Source organism: Schistocerca cancellata, chromosome 4 (assembly GCF_023864275.1).
Source record: "Schistocerca cancellata isolate TAMUIC-IGC-003103 chromosome 4, iqSchCanc2.1, whole genome shotgun sequence".
NCBI classification, from domain to species: Eukaryota; Metazoa; Arthropoda; class Insecta; order Orthoptera; family Acrididae; genus Schistocerca; species Schistocerca cancellata.
The window spans coordinates 7,985,029-8,002,811 of NC_064629.1; the positions used below are offsets into that span (position 1 = coordinate 7,985,029).

The 17,783-nt window shown below is 52.9% G+C and overlaps 1 protein-coding gene and 12 non-coding genes across 13 annotated transcripts; all 13 read right to left on the bottom strand.

The window, feature by feature from the left end:
* Positions 1-180: 180 nt before the first annotated feature.
* LOC126186346 (5S ribosomal RNA) lies at positions 181-299 on the bottom strand. The gene has a single exon (XR_007537444.1). It is a non-coding gene; the product is annotated as a 5S ribosomal RNA (ribosomal RNA).
* Positions 300-1,127: 828 nt separating this feature from the next.
* On the bottom strand, positions 1,128-1,246 carry LOC126186595 (5S ribosomal RNA). The gene has a single exon (XR_007537660.1). It is a non-coding gene; the product is annotated as a 5S ribosomal RNA (ribosomal RNA).
* An 829-nt stretch (positions 1,247-2,075) lies between these two features.
* LOC126186464 (5S ribosomal RNA) lies at positions 2,076-2,194 on the bottom strand. The gene has a single exon (XR_007537556.1). It is a non-coding gene; the product is annotated as a 5S ribosomal RNA (ribosomal RNA).
* Positions 2,195-3,022: 828 nt separating this feature from the next.
* Positions 3,023-3,141, bottom strand: LOC126186321 (5S ribosomal RNA). The gene has a single exon (XR_007537419.1). It is a non-coding gene; the product is annotated as a 5S ribosomal RNA (ribosomal RNA).
* A 5,478-nt stretch (positions 3,142-8,619) lies between these two features.
* Positions 8,620-10,043, bottom strand: LOC126183255 (proteoglycan 4-like). The gene is made up of 3 exons (XM_049925070.1): positions 9,995-10,043; positions 9,476-9,605; positions 8,620-9,304 (listed from the first exon to the last, which is right to left on the bottom strand). The coding sequence occupies exons 1-3, from the start codon at positions 10,041-10,043 to the stop codon at positions 8,620-8,622; spliced, it is 864 nt and encodes a 287-aa protein (XP_049781027.1).
* A 564-nt stretch (positions 10,044-10,607) lies between these two features.
* LOC126186275 (5S ribosomal RNA) lies at positions 10,608-10,726 on the bottom strand. Its single transcript, XR_007537375.1, has one exon. It is a non-coding gene; the product is annotated as a 5S ribosomal RNA (ribosomal RNA).
* A 791-nt stretch (positions 10,727-11,517) lies between these two features.
* On the bottom strand, positions 11,518-11,636 carry LOC126185420 (5S ribosomal RNA). Its single transcript, XR_007537175.1, has one exon. It is a non-coding gene; the product is annotated as a 5S ribosomal RNA (ribosomal RNA).
* An 828-nt stretch (positions 11,637-12,464) lies between these two features.
* Positions 12,465-12,583, bottom strand: LOC126186384 (5S ribosomal RNA). Its single transcript, XR_007537479.1, has one exon. It is a non-coding gene; the product is annotated as a 5S ribosomal RNA (ribosomal RNA).
* Positions 12,584-13,410: 827 nt separating this feature from the next.
* Positions 13,411-13,529, bottom strand: LOC126186338 (5S ribosomal RNA). Its single transcript, XR_007537436.1, has one exon. It is a non-coding gene; the product is annotated as a 5S ribosomal RNA (ribosomal RNA).
* Positions 13,530-14,357: 828 nt separating this feature from the next.
* On the bottom strand, positions 14,358-14,476 carry LOC126186337 (5S ribosomal RNA). Its single transcript, XR_007537435.1, has one exon. It is a non-coding gene; the product is annotated as a 5S ribosomal RNA (ribosomal RNA).
* Positions 14,477-15,246: 770 nt separating this feature from the next.
* LOC126185391 (5S ribosomal RNA) lies at positions 15,247-15,365 on the bottom strand. The gene has a single exon (XR_007537148.1). It is a non-coding gene; the product is annotated as a 5S ribosomal RNA (ribosomal RNA).
* An 833-nt stretch (positions 15,366-16,198) lies between these two features.
* Positions 16,199-16,316, bottom strand: LOC126186620 (5S ribosomal RNA). Its single transcript, XR_007537684.1, has one exon. It is a non-coding gene; the product is annotated as a 5S ribosomal RNA (ribosomal RNA).
* An 828-nt stretch (positions 16,317-17,144) lies between these two features.
* On the bottom strand, positions 17,145-17,263 carry LOC126186258 (5S ribosomal RNA). The gene has a single exon (XR_007537359.1). It is a non-coding gene; the product is annotated as a 5S ribosomal RNA (ribosomal RNA).
* Positions 17,264-17,783: the final 520 nt, after the last annotated feature.

Sequence of the window (17,783 nt, forward strand, 5' to 3'; positions counted from 1 at the left end):
TTTGTCGTTTTCAAAGTCTTCTTGGCCATACTTGGTTAGCACATTCTCCCTCAAACTGAGTTAATTACTGCATTTTCGTACCATTACAGTAGTTTAAAATGCTTAAGGAAGCATCTTTGTCACAACAGAAAGGTAGTTTGAAAAATGGGCTGGCGACATAAAAAAAAACAAAAGGAGGGGAGCCAACAGCACCCGGGTTTCCCAGGCGGTCACCCATACAAGTACTAGCCGGGCCCGATGATGCTTAACTTCGGTGATCGGACGAGAACCGGTGTATTCATCATGGTATGGCCGTTGGCGCTCATCTAATGTAGGAGCACGGCAGAATTCGCGTTCGGCTTTTTTCCCAACACACAAAATGTTAGTTTTCGGCCGCATTTGACGAAAGCGCTTCCTTCCGCAACCGCCAGTTCCTCGAGGACGGCGCGGGGATGCGCGCCCGGCGTCCCAACAGAGCGACGGCCGAATTGGCGGGCGCACCGCCGCGTGTGTGAGACGCACTGCTGCTCGTTGCACCCCCTGTCATTCGCTGGGCGCGTGCAGCCTTCGACACTAGCGGAGGACGCATCTTGTCCCTGGTGTTCAGCGGAGGGCCTGTGCGGGGTGTGGCAGTGTCGTGCTGGAGGGCGCCACTGGTAGCGATGTGGGCTTCCTCGCCTCGCCTCGCCTCGCCTCACACCAGGTGTCTGCGTAATTTGCAGTGCATTCGCACCATTCCTATCCCTGTCCCTGTCCCCGTCCCGACTTGTCCCGACTTTGCTCGACTGCCGCTCGCTGCCGCTCGGGTCGTGGTCCATATGACAGCGCAAGCACGACAAACGTCTGCGGGACGAGACGAGACGACTAAGGAATACATTCGTGGTTACAAATCAAATTTGGAACTCTACACTCCTACACAACAATAGGCGGTGACGTATTTCAGAAATCACCTGCCGATTCGTACTGTTTTGTCGTTTTCAAAGTCTTCTTGGCCATACTTGGTTAGCACATTCTCCCTCAAACTGAGTTAATTACTGCATTTTCGTACCATTACAGTAGTTTAAAATGCTTAAGGAAGCATCTTTGTCACAACAGAAAGGTAGTTTGAAAATTGGGCTGGCGACATAACAAAAAAACAAAAGGAAGGGAGCCAACAGCACCCGGGTTTCCCAGGCGTTCACCCATCCAAGTACTAGCCGGGCCCGATGATGCTTAACTTCGGTGATCGGACGAGAACCGGTGTATTCATCATGGTATGGCCGTTGGCGCTCATCTAATGTAGGATCACGGCTGAATTCGCGTTCGGCTTTTCTCCCAACACACAAAATGTTAGTTTTCGGCCGCATTTGACGAAAGCGCTTCCTTCCGCAACCGCCAGTTCCTCGAGGACGGCGTGGGGATGCGCGCCCGGCGTCCCAGCAGAGCGACGGCCGAATTGGCGGGCGCACCGCCGCGTGTGTGAGACGCACTGCTGCTCGTTGCACCCCCTGTCATTCGCTGGGCGCGTGCAGCCTTCGACACTAGCGGAGGACGCACCTTGTCCCTGGTGTTCAGCGGAGGGCCTGTGCGGGGTGTGGCAGTGTCGTGCTGGAGGGCGCCACTGGTAAGCGATGTGGGCTTCCTCGCCTCGCCTCGCCTCGCCTCACACCAGGTGTCTGCGTAGTTTGCAGTGCATTCGCACCATTCCTATCCCTGTCCCTGTCCCCGTCCCGACTTGTCCCGACTTTGCTCGACTGCCGCTCGCTGCCGCTCGGGTCGTGGTCCATATGACAGCGCAAGCACGACAAACGTCTGCGGGACGAGACGAGACGACTAAGGAATACATTCGTGGTTACAAATCAAATTTGGAACTCTACACTCCTACACAACAATAGGCGGTGACGTATTTCAGAAATCACCTGCCGATTCGTACTGTTTTGTCGTTTTCAAAGTCTTCTTGGCCATACTTGGTTAGCACATTCTCCCTCAAACTGAGTTAATTACTGCATTTTCGTACCATTACAGTAGTTTAAAAGGCTTAAGGAAGCATCTTTGTCACAACAGAAAGGTAGTTTGAAAATTGGACTGGCGACATAACAAAAAAACAAAAGGAAGGGAGCCAACAGCACCCGGGTTTCCCAGGCGGTCACCCATCCAAGTACTAGCCGGGCCCGATGATGCTTAACTTCGGTGATCGGACGAGAACCGGTGTATTCATCATGGTATGTCCGTTGGCGCTCATCTAATGTAGGAGCACGGCAGAATTCGCGTTCGGCTTTTCTCCCAACACACAAAATGTTAGTTTTCGGCCGCATTTGACGAATGCGCTTCCTTCCGCAACCGCCAGTTCCTCGAGGACGGCGCGGGGAAGCGCGCCCGGCGTCCCAGCAGAGCGACGGCCGAATTGGCGGGCGCACCGCCGCGTGTGTGAGACGCACTGCTGCTCGTTGCACCCCCTGTCATTCGCTGGGCGCGTGCAGCCTTCGACACTAGCGGAGGACGCACCTTGTCCCTGGTGTTCAGCGGAGGGCCTGTGCGGGGTGTGGCAGTGTCGTGCTGGAGGGCGCCACTGGTAGCGATGTGGGCTTCCTCGCCTCGCCTCGCCTCGCCTCACACCAGGTGTCTGCGTAGTTTGCAGTGCATTCGCACCATTCCTATCCCTGTCCCTGTCCCCGTCCCGACTTGTCCCGACTTTGCTCGACTGCCGCTCGCTGCCGCTCGGGTCGTGGTCCATATGACAGCGCAAGCACGACAAACGTCTGCGGGACGAGACGAGACGACTAAGGAATACATTCGTGGTTACAAATCAAATTTGGAACTCTACACTCCTACACAACAATAGGCGGTGACGTATTTCAGAAATCACCTGCCGATTCGTACTGTTTTGTCGTTTTCAAAGTCTTCTTGGCCATACTTGGTTAGCTCATTCTCCCTCAAACTGAGTTAAATACTGCATTTTCGTACCATTACAGTAGTTTAAAAGGCTTAAGGAAGCATCTTTGTCACAACAGAAAGGTAGTTTGGCAATTGGGCTGGCGACATAACAAAAAAACAAAAGGAAGGGAGCCAACAGCACCCGGGTTTCCCAGGCGGTCACCCATCCAAGTACAAGCCGGGCCCGATGATGCTTAACTTCGGTGATCGGACGAGAACCGGTGTATTCATCATGGTATGGCCGTTGGCGCTCATCTAATGTAGGAGCACGGCAGAATTCGCGTTCGGCTTTTCTCCCAACACACAAAATGTTAGTTTTCGGCCGCATTTGACGAAAGCGCTTCCTTCCGCAACCGCCAGTTCCTCGAGGACGGCGCGGGGAGGCGCGCCCGGCGTCCCAGCAGAGCGACGGCCGAATTGGCGGGCGCACCGCCGCGTGTGTGAAACGCACTGCTGCTCGTTGCACCCCCTGTCATTCGCTGGGCGCGTGCAGCCTTCGACACTAGCGGAGGACGCATCTTGTCCCTGGTGTTCAGCGGAGGGCCTGTGCGGGGTGTGGCAGTGTCGTGCTGGAGGGCGCCACTGGTAGCGATGTGGGCTTCCTCGCCTCGCCTCGCCTCGCCTCACACCAGGTGTCTGCGTAGTTTGCAGTGCATTCGCACCATTCCTATCCCTGTCCCTGTCCCCGTTCCGACTTGTCCCGACTGCCGCTCGACTGCCGCTCGCTGCCGCTCGGGTCGTGGTCCATATGACAGCGCAAGCACGACAAACGTCTGCGGGACGAGACGAGACGACTAAGGAATACATTCGTGGTTACAAATCAAATTTGGAACTCTACACACCTACACAACAATAGGCGGTGACGTATTTCAGAAATCACCTGCCGATTCGTACTGTTTTGTCGTTTTCAAAGTCTTCTTGGCCATACTTGGTTAGCACATTCTCCCTCAAACTGAGTTAATTACTGCATTTTCGTACCATTACAGTAGTTTAAAAGGCTTAAGGAAGCATCTTTGTCACAACAGAAAGGTAGTTTGAAAATTGGGCTGGCGACATAACAAAAAAACAAAAGGAAGGGAGCCAACAGCACCCGGGTTTCCCAGGCGGTCACCCATCCAAGTACTAGCCGGGCCCGATGATGCTTAACTTCGGTGATTTTTTTTTTTTTTTTTTTTTTTTTTTTTTTTTTTTCTTATTATAAACTTTGTCACAACAGAAAGGTAGTTTGAAAATTGGGCTGGCGACATAACAAAAAAACAAAAGGAAGGGAGCCAACAGCACCCGGGTTTCCCAGGCGGTCACCCATCCAAGTACTAGCCGGGCCCGATGATTCTTAACTTCGGTGATCGGACGAGAACTTTTTTTTTTTTTTTTTTTTTTTGAGAGTATTTTTTTTTTCAACTAAATATACTTCATTGTAAGAGCAGGCCAGGGTGGCGGTGGAGGCAGAGTGGGCGGGGGTCGCAATCCGAGGCCCGGCCACAGTGTCTCCCTCGCCCTCCCAACCCAAGAAACAGGGAATAACGGAAAAGGTGGTGTATTGTACTCTCTTTATTTTTTTTTTTTTTTTGTGTGAGATCAGCATTTTTCTTATTGGTTTCTTTTTTTTTTCTTTATTTTTTTTTTTATTTATTTATTATTTTTTTTTTATTTTTATTTTTTTTTTTTTTTTTTTTGTTGAGATCCTTTAGGAGAACAAAGGTCCATTGTGGCCAGCGGAAACATGTCCAAAACGATGTGAGAAAGGAATACCATCCGCTGAAGGTGTGGATATAACGTGAGGAAGGAAGAACGCAAACGCGAAACACAAATAAAAAACCATTCTAGAAGGACAATGACCACAAGTCAGCAGCGGAGGCCTCCCGCCGCAAGAGAAAAGCAAAAGTAAAGAGACTCTCAAAGAAAATTTAAAAATAAAAAACACACACGAACGAGCACACTATACGTGCCAAATATGTCCGGCGCACGGTAAAGGTGAATTCTACACAATTCCGGCAGCAGCAAACATATTTCGTCTTCTCGATAAGCTGGATTTCCGTGCCCAAGAGGCAACCGTTTCAACACAAAATATCTTTAAGCACCGTCTCACAGTTCAGGGACAAGGCAATTGACAGTCCTGCAATAGTCACAAAAATTTAGGAAAAGTCAGCAATTAGGGAACAAATCGTCAAATCCAGGAGAGAAAAAAAAAAAAAACCAATATGGCAATCCTAAGGACAACCTCCCAAAATGGCGGAAGATTTGTCGAGCCGGTGAGACAAATTAACTGTCATACATCAAGAATAGAACAATGATATCATTCCGCACATTCCACCAAAAGGAACAGTGGAATGGAAAGTACATAATCATGGCAGGAGAGAAATATGTAATTTGGTAAAGGCGGTCCGTAGAGGTACATCTAAAAATCGGGCATAATTGGAAACATACTGCGGGTTACGTTTCTCCCGCCCATAGTAGTCCCAAAGATACGTCAAAAACTGCAAGCGATCCATGAGTCGAAGAGAAAAAATCGCATGTGCAGCATGCGCAGCGATCCACACGGTAGCGTTTCTCTTGGTGGCAGGATACGGCCGCCAGTCGGGAACCAGGATATACAAAGGCTGTATGGCACGCGGGGTAGTCCGATTGATCAATGCCAACATCTCACGGGTGGCATCCCATACCTCTTGAAACTGGGGGCACACAAAACGGTGTTCGATCGTGTCCTCAGCCGCGCACCGCCCGCAGAGGCCACTCGGGAGGAGATTGATTGCGTGGAGTTTCGCATTCGTGGCAACGGTGCGATTCACAACTTTATACCAGGTGGCCCGAACATCGGATGTCAACAATTTACTGGAAATGTTGGACCACACCGTCCGCCAATCGCATTGCGGCAGCCTCAACTCCCATTTGTTAGTCGGCAGAGTTCCGCGGAGGGCCTCTGCGATCGCGCTGACGCTACCCCTGCGCCGGTCGTCGCCTATCAGATAGCTAGTGTGGAGGAAATACTGGCGAACGAAATTCAATCTGTACGGGATAGCCTGGACAGAGACAGGCGCGCGGAGAGAAGCAGGGCGGTAAAGGTCGAAGAGTACCGACGTGGGGCTAAGCCCCGCATTGGCTATTACACGGTTGGTTCGGTGGAGCAAAAGGGCAGCACACTTTGAAGGAAAATCAACCATACCGACGCCGCCCCTGTCCGGCGGGAGCGTGCAAATATTGTAGGCGACTTTAAAGATTTCGCCTCGCCAGACCAACCAAGAAACAGCATGCTTGATTGCCCGTTCAATCTCCTTCGGCACCGGCAAAACTTGAGCCAAGTACCAGGCCTTGGCCAACACCTGGGTATTTACAACCGAAGCTCTATCCAGCAAAGACAAATTTCGTTTGGCGGCAGCCTGAGTCGCCGCTCGTACAGAATATAACACCGCGCGCCAATTTATCACCGCCATTTGTTGTACATTGGCAGTCATCTGGATCCCGAGAATCTTATGTCGCAACCTTACGGTATACCAATCACGACGGACAGCCCTCATGGTCGCAGTAAGCGGCAGTAAGATGGACTTACGGGGGTTCACAACCGCACCCGATGCCGTTTCAAATTGGTGAAGAATGAGGCGGAGCGTATCAATATCATCGGGACGTTGGATAAAAACACCCAAGTCGTCCGCATACGCCCGACAGACAAGCGAACCCGTACCAAACGGGACACCGTGGCAAACATTTGTTATCTTACGGATCAGAGGATCCAACGCTAAAACGAATAATCCCATGGAAAGTGGGCACCCTTGGCGGACGGATCTGTTCATCCTGAGGACATCACCGGCCTGGCCATGAAAAAGGATTCTGGATGTAGCCGATTTCAGAAGGTTAGATATCACATGCGTGAATGTTAAACCAAATCCAAACTTAGACATGACCCGCCGCAAGTACTCGTGACTAATTCTATCAAACGCGTTATGAAAATCAATGGAAAGTATCGCAGCCCGGCCGCCACGGCGTGACGAGGCAGAAGCGATACACTCACGATACGCGAGTACAGCGTCATAAATATTCCGTCCAGGTACGGCACACGATTGAGAAGGACTAATGACGGTCTTCAACGCCGGCCGCAAACGGTGGGAAAAGCAGCGTGCTATGATTTTATAATCGGCGTTTAAGAGTGTGATCGGCCGTAAAGTCACCGCACTTGGGATGCCAGTGGTTTTCGGGATGAGGACGACGAGACCCTCTAAAAATTCTTCCGGCACATCGAGACCATTATGTATTTCATTCACCATGGCAACAAAAGTATCAGTTAAAAGACCGGAAATTTTCACATAAAATTCCACAGGAATGCCGTCATGGCCAGGGGCCTTTCCCTTCGGGCTAGCCTTAACGGCGGCAGAAACATCAGCAGCTGTAAAACGCTCATTTAAAAGAAGTCTATCCTGACGCGTTAAAATAGAAGGCAGGTCGTGTAAAAACATCTGCAAGGAGGCTTCATTCAAAGGTTGAGATTGAAAGAGATTAGAGTAGTGATCGTAAATTTCGTCCTGAATCACCCGGCAATCTGAAGTCCTAAGACCGTCACGCGTCATCCAGTCGGTGAATAAAAGTTTTTCACGCCGCAGACGGGCCCGTCGTAAATGATACAATGAAAGCGGTTCCTCCAAAGTGGGATCGAAAGGCCTGCTACGGACAACAGAGCCCTGTGCCTTCCGATGCAGATGGTTTAAAATCTTCGTCTTAATTTTCCGTAACGTGGGAAGGAGTTCAGGGCGGTCGGTAACCCGAGTAATTAAATCCTGTAAACAATCGCGATAGAAAGCGACCGTCATCACTTCCCAATGGGCCTTGTCACGACAGTAATTAATGAGCAGAGTACGAATAGCCGGTTTAGCGTGACGGAGCCACCAATCGACAGTAGAACCCGCCTGTGGGCGGCTCTGAAGAAGTTGGTGCCACAACAAATGCACCTGTTCGACAAGACTGACGTCATCCAAAACACTAACATTGAATTTCCAGTAGGATCGCGTACGTTCTGGGCGAACAGACGGAACATTAAAAGCACACAAATAACCACAATGATCCGAAAAAGCGACGGGAGCAACTTCTGCCTGCAAGATTTGAGCAGCGAGGTCCGGCGATATATAAAATCTGTCCAATCTACTATGCCCAGTAGGATAAAAATAAGTAAAACCTGTAGCAGTCGGACTAAAACAAAGCCACGTGTCCTCAAGTTTAAAAGTGTCAACTAAAGTTTGCAGTGCAAGACACTTATTCGCCGTCGGCTCCTGGTCGGCATCACGCAAGACACAATTAAAATCACCACCTAAGATGATCCGTCGGTGGTTTCGATGGAAGAGCTGACATAAATCATGATGGAAAAAAGTATCCCTCAGACGTTTATTGTCAGTTCCAGAGGGGGCATACACGTTAACAAAAAATATGTCGCAGATAACACATGCCAACCCTCGTCCATTCGGTAAAATTTCTACGTGTTTATACTCTAAACCGGGCGTGATTAAAATAGCCGTACCAAAGGTCGCTTCCGGATCAATATTAAGAATTACATTATAGGCAGTAAGATGCGGGACAACGTCAGCTGTTATTTCTTGAAGGAAAACCACATCGCAACGAGCAGATTGCAAAAAGTGTAAGAGGGCGTGAACTTTACGGTCACTTCGGATGTGATTGATATTAAGGGTGAGGACGCGTAACTGGTGGAATGCACGCGTCAGGGTGGACTCTGTAACTTAAGCGGAACTAGAAAAAGTGATCCTCCTCCACATCATCAGACCACTGCATGGTGTCCGAAGGAGCAGGTACGGCGTCCGGAACGGGCCGGGAAGCGGGGGCGGTGGGCACCGACACAGGCGGACCGTGTACGAAAGGTGCGTCGCGACGCTCTTGGACCAAAGTATCCGTCAGTCCCTCAACCGCCTGGTCGAAGGTGACGTCGACGCCCTCAGTGGGCGCCGTTTTCGAACGCTTCTTTGACCTTTTACGCTTCGGTTTTGGATCGGCAGGGGCGGACTGAGTGGAAGCTTGGGACACCTCACTTTCGGCACCGCTAGCATCCGCCTCGCCGGCGGTGGACGGGCCCGGCTGTGACGGCAATTTCCGCTTGTCTGTCGGCGGGGCGGGGACTGAAATCGGCCGTGGTGACGCGACCAACATTTCAGAAGTCTCCGGAACGGGCACGTCCGAAACACTGACGGCTGGCAAATCAGCAATACGGACCTCGCGAGGGGTGTGATCGGCAGGTAAACTTTGTTCTGACACAACCGGGGGAACGACAACTGTGGGCGGAGTCACATTGTCAGACACAGGAGCCTCAGCTGCAGGAGCGGCAGAAACCGGTCGGTCGGGCGGGGTGATCGAGGGGGGTCCAACCAACGCGCCCGCATACGTGGAGGTATCAGCAGCTTCGCGCGGCAGCTGAGCCGGCCTGCGTAAAGTGCAGGTTTGTCGCAAATGATCTGTTTTGCCACACACGGAGCACGTCTGCGGCTGCCCACTATAGCTGAGGAAAGCGCGCGTGCCAGCAATGAGCAAATACGACGGTATATGTTTCTTCAAATCTACACGGACCGTCCGAACACCACTCAGAACCCGGTACCTAAATCCTGCAGGCCACACATCATTCTCCACACTAAGCACGGTGCCAAATTCTCCGAGTTTACGAGCAATGGCCTCATTTGGGCATTCGAACGGAACATTATAAACTTTCACATTTCGAATGCCGAAGCCTGCCGGCAGAATCAAAACATCAGACAAAGCACCGTCCACGTGCTTAAACTTCTTAACTCCACCACTTTCGGTAACAAGCTTGTCTACAAAATCCGCGGTCGGAAGTTTCAAAAATACAGAGTTTTGAATAAAGTCAAGCTGGATACCGATCAAATCAGATTCGGGAATACGCAATTCGGAAAATACCCATTCGTGTACATCAAAAGGCGACGGTCTTGCCGCGTTCCTATCAAAAACACACTGTAAGGAGTTAGCACGATTCATAATAAAGCGTCAATAAACTTACAGGAACTAGTAGAGAAGAGAGAACGCTGCGAGGCGCAGCACCAAACACGCGACGAAGACACCGCCTGCAGCACACGAAGGTGTCAGCAGGCACGAGCCTAACACACGTCCGGCTGGGCGCGTGCAGCCTTCGACACTAGCGGAGGACGCATCTTGTCCCTGGTGTTCAGCGGAGGGCCTGTGCGGGGTGTGGCAGTGTCGTGCTGGAGGTCGCCACTGGTAGCGATGTGGGCTTCCTCGCCTCGCCTCGCCTCGCCTCGCCTCACACCAGGTGTCTGCGTAGTTTGCAGTGCATTCGCACCATTCCTATCCCTGTCCCTGTCCCCGTCCCGACTTGTCCCGACTTTGCTCGACTGCCGCTCGCTGCCGCTCGGGTCGTGGTCCATATGACAGCGCAAGCACGACAAACGTCTGCGGGACGAGACGAGACGACTAAGGAATACATTCGTGGTTACAAATCAAATTTGGAACTCTACACTCCTACACAACAATAGGCGGTGACGTATTTCAGAAATCACCTGCCGATTCGTACTGTTTTGTCGTTTTCAAAGTCTTCTTGGCCATACTTGGTTAGCACATTCTCCCTCAAACTGAGTTAATTACTGCATTTTCGTACCATTACAGTAGTTTAAAAGGCTTAAGGAAGCATCTTTGTCACAACAGAAAGGTAGTTTGAAAATTGGGCTGGCGACATAACAAAAAAACAAAAGGAAGGGAGCCAACAGCACCCGGGTTTCCCAGGCGGTCACCCATCCAAGTACTAGCCGGGCCCGATGATGCTTAACTACGGTGATCGGACGAGAACCGGTGTATTCATCATGGTATGGCCGTTGGCGCTCATCTAATGTAGGAGCTCGGCAGAATTCGCGTTCGGCTTTTCTCCCAACACACAAAATGTTAGTTTTCGGCCGCATTTGACGAAAGCGCTTCCTTCCGCAACCGCCCGGCGTCCCAGCAGAGCGACGGCCGAATTGGCGGGCGCACCGCCGCGTGTGTGAGACGCACTGCTGCTCGTTGCACCCCCTGTCATTCGCTGGGCGCGTGCAGCCTTCGACACTAGCGGAGGACGCATCTTGTCCCTGGTGTTCAGCGGAGGGCCTGTGCGGGTTGTGGCTGTGTCGTGCTGGAGGGCGCCACTGGTAGCGATGTGGGCTTCCTCGCCTCGCCTCGCCTCGCCTCGCCTCACACCAGGTGTCTGCGTAGTTTGCAGTGCATTCGCACCATTCCTATCCCTGTCCCTGTCCCCGTCCGATCTTGTCCCGACTGCCGCGCGACTGCCGCTCGCTGCCGCTCGGGTCGTGGTCCATATGACAGCGCAAGCACGACAAACGTCTGCGGGACGAGACGAGACGACTAAGGAATACATTCGTGGTTACAAATCAAATTTGGAACTCTACACTCCTACACAACAATAGGCGGTGACGTATTTCAGAAATCACCTGCCGATTCGTACTGTTTTGTCGTTTTCAAAGTCTTCTTGGCCATACTTGGTTAGCACATTCTCCCTCAAACTGAGTTAATTACTGCATTTTCGTACCATTACAGTAGTTTAGTAGTATCTTTGTCACAACAGAAAGGTAGTTTGATAATTGGGCTGGCGGCATAACAAAAAAACAAAAGGAAGGGAGCCAACAGCACCCGGGTTTCCCAGGCGGTCACCCATCCAAGTATGAGCCGGGCCAGATGATTCTTAACTTCGGTGATCGGACGAGAACCGGTGTATTCATCATGGTATGGCCGTTGGCGCTCATCTAATGTAGGAGCACGGCAGACTTCTCGTTCGGCTTTTCTCCCAACACACAAAATGTTAGTTTTCGGCCGCATTTGACGAAAGCGCTTCCTTCCGCAACCGCCAGTTCCTCGAGGACGGCGCGGGGAGGCGTGCCCGGCGTCCCAGCAGAGCGACGGCCGAATTGGCGGGCGCACCGCCGCGTGTGTGAGCCGCACTGCTGCTCGTTGCACCCCCTGTGATTCGCTGGGCGCGTGCAGCCTTCGACACTAGCGGAGAACGCATCTTGTCCCTGGTGTTCAGCGGAGGGCCTGTGCGGGGTGTGGCAGTGTCGTGCTGGAGGGCGCCACTGGTAGCGTTGTGGGCTTCCTCGCCTCGCCTCGCCTCGCCTCACACCAGGTGTCTGCGTAGTTTGCAGTGCATTCGCACCATTCCTATCCCTGTCCCTGTCCCCGTACCGACTTGTCCCGACTTTGCTCGACTGCCGCTCGCTGCCGCTCGGGTCGTGGTCCATATGACAGCGCAAGCACGACAAACGTCTGCGGGACGAGACGAGACGACTAAGGAATACATTCGTGGTTACAAATCAAATTTGGAACTCTACACTCCTACACAACAATTGGCGGTGACGTATTTCAGAAATCACCTGCCAATTCGTACTGTTTTGTCGTTTTCAAAGTCTTCTTGGCCGTACTTGGTTAGCACATTCTCCCTCAAACTGAGTTAATTACTGCATTTTCGTACCATTACAGTAGTTTAAAAGGCGTAAAGAAGCATCTTTGTCACAACAGAAAGGTAGTTTGAAAATTGGGCTGGCGACATAACAAAAAAACAAAAGGAAGGGAGCCAACAGCACCCGGGATTCCCAGGCGGTCACCCATCCAAGTACTAGCCGGGCCCGATGATGCTTAACTTCGGTAATCGGACGAGAACCGGTGTATTCATCATGGTATGGCCGTTGGCGCTCATCTAATGTAGGAGCACGGCTGAATTCGCGTTCCTCTTTTCTCCCAACACACAAAATGTTAGTTTTCGGCCGCATTTGACGAAAGCGCTTCCTTCCGCAACCGCCAGTTCCTCGAGGACGGCGCGGGGAGGCGTGCCCGGCGTTCCAGCAGAGCGACGGCCGAATTGGCGGGCGCACCGCCGCGTGTGTGAGACGCACTGCTGCTCGTTGCACCCCCTGTGATTCGCTGGGCGCGTGCAGCCTTCGACACTAGCGGAGGACGCATCTTGTCCCTGGTGTTCAGCGGAGGGCCTGTGCGGGGTGTGGCAGTGTCGTGCTGGAGGGCGCCACTGGTAGCGATGTGGGCTTCATCGCCTCGCCTCGCCTCGCCTCACACCAGGTGTCTGCGTAGTTTGCAGTGCATTCGCACCATTCCTATCCCTGTCCCTGTCCCCGTCCCGACTTGTCCCGACTTTGCTCGACTGCCGCTCGCTGCCGCTCGGGTCGTGGTCCATATGACAGCGCATGCACGACAAACGTCTGCGGGACGAGACGAGACGACTAAGGAATACATTCGTGGTTACAAATCAAATTTGGAACTCTACACTCCTACACAACAATAGGCGGTGACGTATTTCAGAAATCACCTGCCGATTCGTACTGTTTTGTCGTTTTCAAAGTCTTCTTGGCAAACTTGGTTAGCACATTCTCCCTCAAACTGAGTTAATTACTGCATTTTCGTACCATTACAGTAGTTTAAAAGGCTTAAGGAAGCATCTTTGTCACAACAGAAAGGTAGTTTGAAAATTGGGCTGGCGACATAACAAAAAAACAAAAGGAAGGGAGCCAACAGCACCTGGGTTTCCCAGGCGGTCACCCATCCAAGTACTAGCCGGGCCCGATGATGCTTAACTTCTGTGTTCGGACGAGAACCGGTGTATTCATCATGGTATGGCCGTTGGCGCTCATCTAATGTTGGAGCACGGCAGAATTCGCGTTCGGCTTTTCTCCCAACACACAAAATGTTAGTTTTCGGCCGCATTTGACGAAAGCGCTTCCTTCCGCAACCGCCAGTTCCTCGAGGACGGCGCGGGGAGGCGCGCCCGGCGTCCCAGCAGAGCGACGGCCGAATTGGCGGGCGCACCGCCGCGTGTGTGAGACGCACTGCTGCTCGTTGCACCCCCTGTCATTCGCTGGGCGCGTGCAGCCTTCGACACTAGCGGAGGACGCATCTTGTCCCTGGTGTTCATCGGAGGGCCTGTGCGGGGTGTGGCAGTGTCGTGCTGGAGGGCGCCACTGGTAGCGATGTGGGCTTCCTCGCCTCGCCTCGCCTCGCCTCACACCAGGTGTCTGCGTAGTTTGCAGTGCATTCGCACCATTCCTATCCCTGTCCCTGTCCCCGTCACGACTTGTCCCGACTTTGCTCGACTGCCGCTCGCTGCCGCTCGGGTCGTGGTCCATATGACAGCGCAAGCACGACAAACGTCTGCGGGACGAGACGAGACGACTAAGGAATACATTCGTGGTTACAAATCAAATTTGGAACTCTACACTCCTACACAACAATAGGCGGTGACGTATTTCAGAAATCACCTGCCGATTCGTACTGTTTTGTCGTTTTCAAAGTCTTCTTGGCCATACTTGGTTAGCACATTCTCCCTCAAACTGAGTTAATTACTGCATTTTCGTACCATTACAGTAGTTTAAAAGGCTTAAGGAAGCATCTTTGTCACAACAGAAAGGTAGTTTGAAAATTGGGCTGGCGACATAACAAAAAAGCAAAAGGAAGGGAGCCAACAGCACCCGGGTTTCCCAGGCGGTCACCCATCCAAGTACTAGCCGGGCCCGAAGATGCTTAACTTCGGTGATCGGACGAGAACCGGTGTATTCATCATGGTATGGCCGTTGGCGCTCATCTAATGTAGGAGCACGGCAGACTTCGCGTTCGGCTTTTCTCCCAACACACAAAATGTTAGTTTTCGGCCGCATTTGACGAAAGCGCTTCCTTCCGCAACCGCCAGTTCCTCGAGGACGGCGCGGGGAGGCGCGCCCGGCGTCCCAGCAGAGCGACGGCTGTCATTCGCGGGGCGCGTGCAGCCTTCGACACTAGCGGAGGACGCATCTTGTCCCTGGTGTTCAGCGGAGGGCCTGTGCGGGGTGTGGCAGTGTCGTGCTGGAGGGCGCCACTGGTAGCGATGTGGGCTTCCTCGCCTCGCCTAGCCTCGCCTCACACCAGGTGTCTGCGTAGTTTGCAGTGCATTCGCACCATTCCTATCCCTGTCCCTGTCCCCGTCCCGACTTGTCCCGACTTTGTTCGACTGCCGCTCGCTGCCGCTCGGGTCGTGGTCCATATGACAGCGCAAGCACGACAAACGCCTGCGGGACGAGACGAGACGACTAAGGAATACATTCGTGGTTACAAATCAAATTTGGAACTCTACACTCCTACACAACAATAGACGGTGACGTATTTCAGAAATCACCTGCCGATTCGTACTGTTTTGTCGTTTTCAAAGTCTTCTTGGCAAACTTGGTTAGCACATTCTCCCTCAAACTGAGTTAATTACTGCATTTTCGTACCATTACAGTAGTTTAAAAGGCTTAAGGAAGCATCTTTGTCACAACAGAAAGGTAGTTTGGCAATTGGGCTGGCGACATAACAAAAAAACAAAAGGAAGGGAGCCAACAGCACCCGGGTTTTCCAGGCGGTCACCCATCCAAGTACTAGCCCTATCCGATGATGCTTAACTTCGGTGATCGGACGAGAACCGGTGTATTCATCATGGTATGGCCGTTGGCGCTCATCTAATGTAGGAGCGCGGCAGAATTCGCGTTCGGCTTTTCTCCCAACACACAAAATGTTAGTTTTCGGCCGCATTTGACGAAAGCGCTTCCTTCCGCAACCGCCAGTTCCTCGAGGACGGCGCGGGGAGGCGCGCCCGGCGTCCCAGCAGAGCGACGGCCGAATTGGCGGTCGCACCGCCGCGTGTGTGAGACGCACTGCTGCTCGTTGCACCCCCTGTCATTCGCTGGGCGCGTGCAGCCTTCGACACTAGCGGAGGACGCATCTTGTCCCTGGTGTTCAGCGGGGGGCCTGTGCGGGGTGTGGCAGTGTCGTGCTGGAGGGCGCCACTGGTAGCGATGTGGGCTTCCTCGCCTCGCCTCGCCTCGCCTCGCCTCACACCAGGTGTCTGCGTAGTTTGCAGTGCATTCGCACCATTCCTATCCCTGTCCCTGTCCCCGTCCCGACTGGTCCCGACTTTGCTCGACTGCCGCTCGCTGCCGCTCGAGTCGTGGTCCATATGACAGCGCAAGCACGACAAACGTCTGCGGGACGAGACGAGACGACTAAGGAATACATTCGTGGTTACAAATCAAATTTGGAACTCTACACTCCTACACAACAATAGGCGGTGACGTATTTCAGAAATCACCTGCCGATTCGTACTGTTTTGTCGTTTTCAAAGTCTTCTTGGCCATACTTGGTTAACACATTCTACCTCAAACTGAGTTAATTACTGCATTTTCGTACCATTACAGTAGTTTAAAAGGCTTAAGGAAGCATCTTTGTCACAACAGAAAGGTAGTTTGAAAATTGGGCTGGCGACATAACAAAAAAACAAAAGGAAGGTAGCCAACAGCACCCGGGTTTCCCAGGCGGTCACCCATCCAAGTACTAGCCGGCCCGATGATGCTTAACTTCGGTGATCGGACGTGAACCGGTGTATTCATCATGGTATGGCCGTTGGCGCTCATCTAATGTAGGAGCACGGCAGAATTCGCGTTCGGCTTTTCTCCCAACACACAAAATGTTAGTTTTCGGCCGCATTTGACGCAAGCGCTTCCTTCCGCAACCGCCAGTTCCTCGAGGACGGCGCGGGGAGGCGTGCCCGGCGTCCCAGCAGAGCGACGGCCGCATTGGCGGGCGCACCGCCGCGTGTGTGAGACGCACTGCTGCTCGTTGCACCCCCTGTTATTCGCTGGGTGCGTGCAGCCTTCGACACTAGCGGAGGACGCATCTTGTCCCTGGTGTTCAGCGGAGGGCCTGTGCGGGGTGTGGCAGTGTCGTGCTGGAGGGCGCCACTGGTAGCGATGTGGGCTTCCTCGCCTCGCCTCGCCTCGCCTCAAACCAGGTGTCTGCGTAGTTTGCAGTGCATTCGCACCATTCCTATCCCTGTCCCTGTCCCCGTCCCGACTTGTCCCGACTTTGCTCGACTGCCGCTCGCTGCCGCTCGGGTCGTGGTCCATATGACAGCGCAAGCACGACAAACGTCTGCGGGACGAGACGAGACGACTAAGGAATACATTCGTGGTTACAAATCAAATTTGGAACTCTACACTCCTACACAACAATAGGCGGTGACGTATTTCAGAAATCACCTGCCGATTCGTACTGTTTTGTCGTTTTCAAAGTCTTCTTGGCCATACTTGGTTAGCACATTCTCCCTCAAACTGAGTTAATTACTGCATTTTCGTACCATTACAGTAGTTTAAAAGGCTTAAGGAAGCATCTTTGTCACAACAGAAAGGTAGTTTGAAAATTGGGCTGGCGACATAACAAAAAAACAAAAGGAAGGGAGCCAACAGCACCCGGGTTTCCCAGGCGGTCACCCATCCAAGTACTAGCCGGGCCCGATGATGCTTAACTTCGGTGGTCGGACGAGAACCGGTGTATTCATCATGGTATGGCCGTTGGCGCTCATCTAATGTAGGAGCACGGCAGACTTCGCGTTCGGCTTTTCTCCCAACACACAAAATGTTAGTTTTCGGCCGCATTTGACGGAAGCGCTTCCTTCCGCAACTGCCAGTTCCTCGAGGACGGCGCGGGGAGGCGCGCCCGGCGTCCCAGCAGAGCGACGGCCGAATTGGCGGGCGCACCGCCGCGTGTGTGAGACGCACTGCTGCTCGTTGCACCCCCTGTCATTCGCTGGGCGCGTGCAGCCTTCGACACTAGCGGAGGACGCATCTTGTCCCTGGTGTTCAGCGGAGGGCCTGTGCGGGGTGTGGCAGTGTCGTGCTGGAGGGCGCCACTGGTAGCGATGTGGGCTTCCTCGCCTCGCCTCGCCTCGCCTCACACCAGGTGTCTGCGTAGTTTGCAGTGCATTCGCACCATTCCTATCCCTGTCCCTGTCCCCGTCCCGACTTGTCCCGACTTTGCTCGACTGCCGCTCGCTGCCGCTCGGGTCGTGGTCCATATGACAGCGCAAGCACGACAAA

Coding starts and splice junctions, on each gene's coding strand:
- LOC126183255 (XM_049925070.1), bottom strand. CDS start 10,043: ATGCGTCCTCCGCTAGTGTCGAAGGCTGCACGCGCCCAGCCGGACGTG. Junction 9,606..9,994: donor ACGCGCCCAGCCGGACGTGT/GTTAGGCTCGTG, acceptor TTCTGCCGGCAG/GCTTCGGCATTCGAAATGTG. Junction 9,305..9,475: donor GTGTGGCCTGCAGGATTTAG/GTACCGGGTTCT, acceptor CACTTTACGCAG/GCCGGCTCAGCTGCCGCGCG.